Source organism: Poromitra crassiceps, assembly GCF_964638095.1.
Source record: "Poromitra crassiceps genome assembly, chromosome: 13".
In the NCBI taxonomy this organism is placed as follows: domain Eukaryota; kingdom Metazoa; phylum Chordata; class Actinopteri; order Beryciformes; family Melamphaidae; genus Poromitra; species Poromitra crassiceps.
Window position 1 is genome coordinate 8,370,463 of NC_139644.1, and position 11,159 is coordinate 8,381,621.

The following is an 11,159-nucleotide window of genomic DNA, read 5'->3' on the forward strand; positions in this document are numbered from 1 at the left end:
GCGCACATTAGGCTATATAAAAAGCATCAGTCAGTCAACATTACATAGTGTCTTTTCTTTAATCTGGTGGCAGCATTTTTCAGTCAAAAGTGAAACGACACAGATGGTTTATAGTGCCTTCCCCATTCATTGGGCCCAGGCTACAATTCACTGAGAACTGGAACCAATGCAAAATTTCAACAGATCAGTAACATGAAAATAAGAGTCTAAATTACTATGCCTTTTGTCATTGTGTTTTATCTGCAGACTAAGCAGCTTGGCTTTCCGTTCTATAAAAGCCTTTATTTTTGTATTGACTATAATTGAGTGATACACTTTATTAAAACAATCATATTATATCAGAAGTTTTCTTTGTTTTGCGTTCACAGTGATGTCAGTTAGATTTGGTTAGGTCAGAGCTATGCTCACTACATCCATACTGTACATCTACCCTAACCCTTTTTTAACCCCAGGGGCCGGTTGCACCAACTGGTCTTAACTACGCCTGGTCGTAACTCCTACGTCGGTCTTAGTTAAGACCAGTCTTTAGAGTGGATTTACGCCTGTTGCACCAACACAGCTTACGTCTGGTCTTAACTATGCCGGTCGTAGCAATGCGCGTCCATGTGAATTGCCAGGGAATGCATTCTGATTGGATGATGTGTGCCTCGCGACCTGCTTGGAGCACACTGTGCCACTACGCTCTCTCAGCCACTACTGTAAGTGCATCACTACACTACACTCCTCCCACCCTCCCTCGCTCCGGGGGAAAAATGGCGGCGATTGAGCCAGACGGACAGTCTGAATGAAATTGAATGTAACGTTCCCAATTCTATGTATTCAATTCTAAAAAAATGAACGGCAACATTTGGGAAGGCTAAGCCACACAACTAGTTCGTTGTAATCTAACATCATGCTTCAAAAGACAGAGAACTGGCTGTGTTACGACGATGACGGTAAGGACTCAAAAAAGTCTCCGCTGATAAGACACAGAGATCTCTGTTACAGGCAGGTGCTATGCCTCCTCCTGACCAGGCGTAACTCTTACGCCTGGGCGTAGTGAAAAGAAGGCTTAAGCCGTCTTGGTGCAACCGGCGTAGCTGTTAGGTCGTAAAGTTACGACCAACTTATCTTAAGACCAGTGTAAGACCAGTTGGTGCAACTGGCCCCAGGTGTGCAAAAAATACAGGTTAAAAATTAAAAAAATATATATATCTATTTTTATAATAATAATTATCGGTCATCGGTATCGGCAGGAGAAGCAGATATTTATCGGTTATCGTATCGGTTGAAAAAATCCATAGCGTGCATCCCTAATAATCGCTAATCGCACCTTTCCCCCAAATCGTGCAGCACTAACACACACACACACACACACACCCCCCCAGGACTCCACAGTTTTAACTTGTCTCCTCCAATTTTTGTTTAGTATTATCACAAGTACAATTTTAGCACAAATAATCATAGAATTTGATGATATTGGGGCAACACTTTTAACGTACATTTCCTTTGGAATGCTAACAGCAGGTTTAAATAGTTAAGATGTTCATATAAGATGAGTGTGAAGAAATGTGTAGCAGCAGAACCATTTTGTTCCTCGAAAATCGCCAAGACTAATAGCCAGATGATGTGAACGCAGTGGAGCAGTCACATAGGAACCTGAGCATGCAGCGTGCAGAACACCTCTGCCTCTATGGGAGGAACAGTGTCCATGTAGGAGTGAGGTGGTGCACTGCATGTAGGACTAACGCTTTGTTCACACCGTACGCCGAAGAAAAGCTCAAGCCAAGCTGAAGCTGCGCTCACGCTAAACCGGTCCCACCAGAAACACTCTTTTCCTCATCGCCTGGCTCGGAGCTGCTCCTCAGGCCCCTCCCCCCCCCCCCCCCCCACCCCACACACACAACTTGCACTGACTTCATGCCTGGCACGTCGGCTACTGCGCGCTGCATGCTTGGAAAATAGAACAGAAGCTGAAACTATGGGTTCAGCGTAGCTTCGGCGTGGCGTGCGGCCGGTGTGAATCGACTCGCCTGTTAACAAGGACGCCGAAATGAACGTGCGTGGCTTCAGCGTGGGATCGGCATATGGTGTGAACGTGCACTAAAGGTGGTGCACTGCACGCGTGCAGATCTCGACACGTTCTAGAACAAGGAAGTGGCGGTGAGGCAAATAGAGGAGACACTGGGAGGAGTAAATATAGGCTTTCCGGTGTCACAATAGATTCATTTCACTACCAAACAATTGGGAATTATTTACAGGAATCTGATGGATTGGTCATTGAGTCTGTGGGAAAGCTGCTCAGGGGGACCTGCTCAGGTGGACCTGTGGACCTGCTCAGGTGGACCTGCGGACCTGCTCAGGTGGACCTGTGGCAGAGTTAACTAGGAGCTTCAGCTCTGAGCAGATGACGACAGAATCTTCATTCTCATGTTAATATCTTGTGCACAAACTAAGCCAGCCGCTCCACATAGCACATGCTTACATACAGTACAGGGTTGACGCAGTCACAAGGGTTTTGCTATGGGTGCAAAATAAGTCATTTCATTGATTTTAAAGTTTGTACGATCAAACTTCAAAGTCTGCTACAGAAACCGCTGCTGTAGAGGGAGAAGTGAGTCGTGGAAGCACAGCTGTTTGTCAAGAGGAAGGTGAGGAAGAGGAGGAGGAGGTGCTGAGCAGAGAAGAAGAGTAGGAGGAGGAGGTGCTGAGCAGAGTAGAAGAAAAGTTTTTTTATCAAAGGAACAGGCGCAGGCAGAGTGGAGCGCGCTGCAATCAGTGGGACTACAAGACGCTCGACTCCAGCTAGAGCATTACATAACAAGTATGCAGACGTCAACCAGCTTTGTTTCTACTTATTTCCCTTGGATCCAATGAGCACCTGTTTTGAACACCTGCAGCCGTGCAGCAGCACTCCTTAGCCAATTTATTGGCATTTCTCCTCTCTACTGAAGTATGCAGACGCTATTCAAATAGTGCCGTAGAAACGTGCAAATCTTTCCCACGATTTCAAATTGCGCTGACAGACGTGTGACGATTGACTCCAAGTGTAAATTCGATCACGCAAGTTCCCCGTTGTTTTGCTGCAGAAACACCTTGGTAGGGTTGACGTTTTTAGTCATGATAATGCAGTCATGTGACACACACTCATCCGCGCATCCACTTCTTCTTCACCGTCAGGCCCACCCAAACACGCCCCCGCACACCCACCTGGCTGGACGCGGCGCTGCAGCGGTGCTGGGCCAGTTCCAGCATGGTCCTGAAGCTCTTGGTGCAGGAGGGGCAGTCGAAGCGGTTGGGTCCGTCGTCGTGGATCTTCTGGTGGTTGCGGAGGTATCGGGCCAGGCGGAAGGCCTTCCCGCACAGGTCGCACATGTAGCGCTTCTGTCCGTGGATTCGCATGTGGTTGCGCAGCGACATGTAGTTGGTGTAGGGCTTGCTGCAAAAGTCGCACCTGGGTGATGGAGGCAGAAAGTCGTGATTAGAGTTTGTTTACTCACACCCCCACACACATCCCCCACCCCCGGGCATTTATCAGATCTTCTATCAACAGGGACTTACAAATGAGCAGGTAGGGGTTCAGTGTCTTGCTCAAAAGCACTTTGTCACGACCTCTTGGCGTCACTTTCTAAACACATTACGACGAGCTACAAAGAGTGAGATGCGCGGCCCAGCACGTAACAGGATGTGAGCTGCCAGAACTGCAGGAACTGTATAACCAGCGGTGCCTCAGGAGGTCCCTGAAGATCATCAAAGACACAAACCACCCCCACAACAGCCTGTTCTCCCTGTTACCCTCAGGGAGGAGATACAGGGTCCCAAAAGCACGCACAAATCGCTTGAGGGACCGTTTCTTCCCGCAGGCCACGAGACTCCTTAACATACACAAATAGTATAGTAGCTGTACTGTAACGTACCGTAGCTGCTACCATTATGTATGTCTAATGTTTAATTGTATGTTTAATTAGGTATATGCTATTTGCACCTGTACGTCAAATATGTCGAATTTAAAATGTTTAAGTACGTCTAAAGTATGCACATGACATGTGCACCTATGTGCAGTGAATATGCTACTGTCTCAGACTTGTCTTATCACTCTACTGCCTTATTGCTTGTTGTGTCTCTTGTTGTTTTTGCACTCATATGCCCTGTTATATTTGTACTATGTTGTAATCGGGAGTCCACAGCACAAGAATTTCACACGTGACACTTGTACTACGGAGTGACAATACAAATCTTGAATCTTGAACATTAGGTACCCTTTTTGCTAATTTTCCGACACCACGAGAGCGTAACGGTTGCGTTTAGCCAGTAGCTAAAACAACTTGGTTACGGTTATGGTTTGGGTGAAATAAGAAACACGTTAAAGGAGACTTTTAACACACTGGGACGCCATCCCCGTGTATGAAAGGCAAGTGTTGGCGCCCTCGTCCACATCACCATTACTGGCCACCATGTTTTCTTTCTCCTGTGGCGTCGATTTCAGAAGGGACAGTGGGAGCAGTTGCTCTGAGCGTCTAATAATGACCAGAGATGCAAACTCATGGAGAGTGAAGAAGGTGACGGATCTACAGACACAAAACCACTCAAAAATCATTCATTCAAGCGTCCTATTTTGGGATGAAAAAGGCGACTGGTTTGCATCCCTGAATGACGCGACGGGTTTACATTGGAGTCATTTGAAAGCCTGGTGCGTCTCACGCAAAAAGACAGCTCGTACGTCAGTATCAGACATCAAGAGCCGTGACAAAGCAGTGGAATTTGAGGCCCTGGTTCCTTCCTTACTATGACTGACCCAGAGATGGGGACGTGGACTTGGGACTTGAGACGCACTTAAGTCTCACTCACAGTGACTTGAGACTCGTCCTCAAAGACTTGAAAGTTGACTTGGACTTGAGTTTTGGGACTTATGAACAATCTTTATTTTTTTTTTGGTGCATTAACATTAAGGAAATCTATACTGAATACTGATGTCATCCAAACAGCGCTGATACTGTATGCTAACAGATAAAGGAGTGAGGATAATACAGTGCATGCTTTGAATCCCTTAGTTTTAGCTATGCAGTGTTCTAAGCAGACTGGATGGTATGTAACAGATGATAGAACACTCATCCATAAAAAACTTAAGACTTGACTTGGACTTGTGACTAGGGATGCAACGGTATGAGATTTTGACGGTATGATAACCTTGGACAAAAATACCACGGTTTCACGGTATCGCGGACCATTTGTGTTTTTACAATAGCCGAAATATTCCCATACAGCCGACGTCGTTCAAGTTCATGTGGGTCCTTGCGGCTCCTCTCTACTGTGCTCTAGTCTAGGTAGGCATGCAGCCAGGGGGAGGGGCCGCGTAAGCTGCACTCTGCAAGCGACCTGGGCACTTTGTTTTGGGGAAACAGCTGATACTGTGGGGAAGGTATGACAGCAAATTTTAGTGGTTTTGATACCATGACGTTTTCAAACCGCGGTATACCGCTGCATCCCTACTTGTGACCAAAGACTTGAGACTTGGACTTGCCCCTCAAAGACTTGAGACTTGAGTTGAAAGACTTGAGACTTGACTTGGACTTAGGGATGTAACGATAACCGGTTTTAATGATAACCGTGATCAAATTCCTTATGATAACCGTACCGTTTCAAATTTTCATTATCATTAAAACCGTGTTACCGTGATTACAGTGCTTTGAAAAACATGGTAAATACTGTACATCATCAACCAAAGTCGGCAACAGTCTCCCAAATGCAAACGTGCAGCCTTCGAGAAATGATTTCAGTGAGTGTGTCAATGCTTTTTGGGTCTGAGTTTTCAATATAAAACGTTGATTTCAGTGAGTCTCTCTGTACTTTTTGAACATTTTCAGCAATTTTTTATGAATACCGTGATAATACGATAACCGTGATAATTTTGCTCACGATAATCATGATGTGAAATTTTCATAGCGTTACATCTCTACTTGGACTTGAGCTCAAAGACTTGAAACTTGACTTGGACTTGCAAAAAATGACTTATGAGCATCTCTGGACTGACCTGCCTCTAGCCACAGGAAGTCACTGTGAAATAATGTTTCACCCCAAGCACACAAACACTACAGCTAGGGAGGGGGAGGGGGGGGGGGGGGGACACTGACACGGTTGTCCTGATGTTTAGAAATATTATCTCTATTTTAATTAAAAAAAATATACAAAGAAAAACATTTCTGCCCCCGCAACCTGTCCTGCACTCGAACAAATCTCAAATATCCCAAGCAGCACTGTCTGGTACATACAATTACAGCTCAATCGATTGGTAATGATACCTGAAGTCTCCGGTCCGGTGGGTGAGTTTGTGGTTGAGCAGGGAGCTGGCGTGCTTGTAGGCACAGGTGCAGAGGTCACAGGCGTAGGGTCTCTCATCGGAGTCCAGGTCTGCCGCCGCCGCCGCCGCTGCTGCCGCGGCCGCCCGGGCCTCCATGGAGAGAGTGGAGCTGGACAGAGCGGCCGAGGAGGTGGGCAGCTGGTCGCACCAACTGATGGTGGAGGTCGGCTGTCAGGGAGATGAAAGTCAGTGCAGCCGTGTACAAAATATCACATTGTCACTTTGATGCATCATGAGCGGTTAGCCATGAGAATGTGTCAACAACAGTTAGGGCTTCACCACCGTGGCTGCTGCGGGGCTCAAACCTGTGGTTGTGGGCCAAGCTCTCTAACCACTAGGCCACCGCACCACCAATAGTTGTGGAGGAAAGGGAATGTGTTCCACTTCCTCATTCACTTTCCATTGTCGGGTTTTCTGAGCAAGTGAACGGATGACCTTGTGTACTTCTCTGACCTCTAGGCTACCGCAGAGATCCACAATGCACCTGTTTGGGCCTTTAAAGTGCTCCGATTGTTGCCAAGTTTGGATATTACAGTAATAGTTTAATTTTTTTCTCCCATGTTTTATCTCTTCTATTTTGTTAAATGCCTGTTGGACTATTTGTGTTTAATGTTTTCTGATTAAACAATCAGTGCACAAGGGGAATAACCTTTTTCGTTATGCAATTTTACTGGATTTCCTAAATTCACATCAAAGTAAAATTTCCCATCAGATGCCACCACAAACTAATAATGCCACTTGGCACAAAGAGGAGCAAACACACAGACTGATGTTAGGTTAGCCTGGATTCGTTATGGAGTTCACAAGGTGGTTTGGTGTTCCCCCAAGCTACAATTTGGAGAAATGGCTTGAATCTCAAGCTACAAATGGTTTCACAGCTCTGATGACAACTACATAATGTCAGGGTTCAGATGTGACAGAAAATGTACCCTGTTGGCACATTTACAGCAGCATTGTTTTTGGTCGTTTTATTGTTGTTCTCTGCTGTTCTTTGATCATTGGTTTCTAAAAGTGCTCTATAAATAAAACTTTTGATTATTTTACAGCATCCTGGAAGATGTTCTTTTACTGTGATCTGATCCCTGATACTTTGGTGGTGCCGTCTGCTACTGTGATTACGACAGATTTACTGTCAGCAACTACCGCATCCCCAACATACCCAAAATCACAGGAAAGACTGCACTTTTTGGGTATTATTGAAATACTTTCTCATTTGGAGGTTGATGCGAGCAGAGAAACTTGATTGAGTGAGATGAAGATTGGTGGTGTAGCAACAAACAGATCATCATCATCATGGATGTTAGAAGATGCAGTGTCTTGCTACAGATGGCTCTGATAGAGAGAAATACAGGGTGAACACCACCTGAAAAGTAGCCTACTGCTCACGGATAAGACATGGGTGGTTATCAGTTATAACTTAGCAACCCAGTCCACGTCATACAGCGGGATTAGTTAAACTGAAGATAGGCACACTAAAACCTATTGATTATGTACATCTAACTTCCACATGGACACAAGTGTCACAGAAGAGGAGACAGAGGAAGCCTGTGAGGAGATTCAAAGCTTGAAAATATATATTCATGCATATAGGTGTTTGTGTGTGCAGCGTAGTGAATATATATTCATGCATATAGGTGTTTGTGTGTGCAGTGTAGTGAATATATATTTGTGCATATAGGTGTTTGTGTGTGCAGTGTAGTGAATATATATTCATGCATATAGGTGTTTGTGTGTGCAGTGTAGTGAATATATATTCATGCATATAGGTGTTTGTGTGTGCAGTGTAGTGAATATATAGTCATGCATATAGGCGTTTGTGTGTGCAGTGTACTAGTGAACATATAGTCATGCATATAGGCGTTTGTGTGTGCAGTGTACTAGTGAACATATAGTCATGCATATAGGTGTTTGTGTGTGCAGTGTACTAGTGAACATATAGTCATGCATATAGGCGTTTGTGTGTGCAGTGTACTAGTGAACATATAGTCATGCATATAGGTGTTTGTGTGTGCAGTGTAGTGAATATGTATTCATGCATATAGGTGTTTGTGTGTGCAGTGTAGTGATTATATATTCGTGCATGGTGTCTGTGTGTGCAGTGTAATATATATTCATGCATATAGGTGTTTGTGTGTGCAGTGTACTAGTGAACATATAGTCATGCATATAGGCGTTTGTGTGTGCAGTGTAGTGAAGCTGATCTGGGTTAAGTGTAATGATGAATGAAGCACACAGTCCAACATCACAAAGAGGTCTTTCAAAGTCCTCCTCCAGTCCGGGGCGTCTTCCGCTCGCTTTCCGCTGCCCGGGACAACCTCGTCGTCATGTTTACTTTGCGCTATCCGCTAACAATATTGCAGGCTTCGCACACATTAACTTGTGCTTTTATCGTCAACAATTACCGCTTAGTGGTTAGACGTTTTCAACCCTCCCTACACAGTTGAGTTACCCGCGGGTAAATCTGTTTTCCACCACTGCCTTGTTTTGCAAAGGCTCTAGTAGTACTGAGCCAGCGCCGTCTAGTGCCAGCATTAGCGATACAGCTAAATAACGTTAGCCTTACAGATCTGTAACACTACCAAAACATGACCGTGGAAAGACCGGGGGTATTAGTATGTATTTTCACGAGCCTTTCTGTCGGTGTAACCAAAACAGAATGTTTTAGCGGTGCAGGAAGCTAATTACTGCTAGCCACCTAGCTGCTAGCAGGCCATGAGTCGCTCAGCATGACGACTGGTAACGCTACGTTAGCATGCTGCTAACAATATTGTTGGATAACATAACTTGCGGTTACAAAGTAGCTAATGTTGCTACGCTGTCCTAAAGACAGCCCCGCGGACAGTGTGATGTGAGAAAGACATTTAGCTGAATGATAACTTGGCTAAATGTGCATATTTGGGCCGTTTGAGAGGACTCTCCGTCCGCTCGGCTCGCTAACGTTAGCTAACAGATAGCAGCAGGCTGTCTTACTCCGGAGTCGTTGGGATCCTTTTTCCAGAACAATTGAGAGCAGTGTCCAAAAGACTCTGCCGAGGTCACATAGTTCACTCCGTTCCTGTCCTGGAAGTCTCCGTGTGTACTACCCGCGTTTGTCCTGGCGTACATCGTTGCTTTGAGGTTTGTTTGACTTTTTCCGACTGAAAAGAAATAGGGCCGCTTTGTCGGGACCTTCTTCCGAAAAGAAAAATATTTCTTCTGTGAAATGAGTGTTTTGGCGGCGGACAGCTGGACGAGATTGGTGCATTACCGCCCCCTATTGGACAGGAGTGTAAATTGTGAACGTTTAAAACTGGCGGTGGTCCAGAATGTTAGGGATATGTTTCAAATGTACAATATGTAGGAAATTGCACACCACAATATATTCATAGTGAAAGACAGTCATCTACATGTTCAGATTAGCCCCCCTTTTTTAATAGGCTGTGATTTTGTTTCTTGGCATGTTCTGAATATGTAAAATACTTAATTTTTCACAGTATGTATTATTTTTATGCCAATTTATTTTTTAACTTGTTTTGAATTCATGTGGGTCTGAAGTCACATATTTGAGATATTCAGTTTCACCCACATTGTATTTTAAAGCTTTCTACTTAATGTAGGCCCTACACCACAGTGAATCATTTCACTATTAAAGTGATGTGACAACAACCAGATCAAATGCACACAGACGCTCGGGAGTGACGAATAGGAGAATAATCTTTGTCAATGTTTCATCTGAAGGTAGAAAGATGTCTCTTTGATTTTATCTGAATGTGAATTCACCAGGTAATGTTCCGTGTATAGGATTCTTACAATCCTACTATGGAACATTATAAATGTTTGATGAATAGGTATATTGTGTTGCATAACTGGATGACTGTAGCCTACACTGGGATTGGACGTTGGTGGCAAGTCTTTCACAATGTGCTTTCAATATTTGCAAATGTAAATATTAGCCTTTATATTTTATAGCTATGATTTCAACCTTAATATCAGACAGATTTTAGTTCCACATTGTAGCACTGTCATTGAATTTTAAAGTGATTCAAGACCTTGTTTATTGTGTGGGCCTACAGCAGTGATCCTCACTATTTCTTCGATGAGAGCCGCACTGGCAGGACAAAGTCAATAGGAGAGCCACTTTTACCGCAAAACACCAAAAGCCACCCCAACCAAGCACATCTGCCTACCATTTTTTTGTTTTATTGTATATATATATATATATATACATATATATATATATATATAAATAAATAAATAAATAAATAAGAAGCAAACAAGGGCATGGGAAAAATTGCTAAATGGTTATAAACTAAAAAATCTAACTTTATGATATTCACTAGAAGGAAATAAAATACAGTAATAGTGTAATAAGAGTAAAAGTGCCAAAATCAGAGTCAATGGGAATTAACTTCAGGTCTCATCTACTAAACTCCTTGGAATTCTTATTGATGAGAACTTAAATTAGAAAAACCACATTCATTTAGTTTGTAATAAAATAAAGTTAATTTGGTATCATCAGAAAAAACATCTACTTTGGTTAATCATTCATGTCGAACCCTTTATTACAGCTTAATTTATCCCTTTGTTGTACGGAAATATTGATTACCTCTAATCTTTGCAGTATTCTCCTCATACAAAAAAGTTTGTTAGGTCGGCTAGTGCTACATTCTCGAATAGATTAAAACCATCAGCTGCTCTTTTCAAAAAACTTAACATACACAATATAACACACTCCACGTATGCACCTTTGTCTCTAAATGTTTATACCCACCTGTCTCTTTCCCTGCCCCATACAGCTCATACTTCCAGCAGAATTCAAACATCCATTCACATTAGGGTGCAG

General features: G+C 43.7%; 1 protein-coding gene across 1 annotated transcript in view; it reads right to left on the reverse strand.

The window, feature by feature from the left end:
• LOC310788111 (uncharacterized protein) overlaps positions 1-9,442 on the reverse strand; it is a gene marked incomplete at its 5' end in the record, with an annotated part of 31,437 nt that extends 21,995 nt beyond the window's left edge. The window contains 3 exons of the mRNA XM_083649613.1: positions 3,190-3,433; positions 6,279-6,505; positions 9,308-9,442. Of these exons, the coding sequence (XP_083505739.1) occupies positions 3,190-3,433; positions 6,279-6,505; positions 9,308-9,442 (606 nt within the window). The remainder of the gene's footprint in view (positions 1-3,189; positions 3,434-6,278; positions 6,506-9,307) is intronic.
• Positions 9,443-11,159: the final 1,717 nt, after the last annotated feature.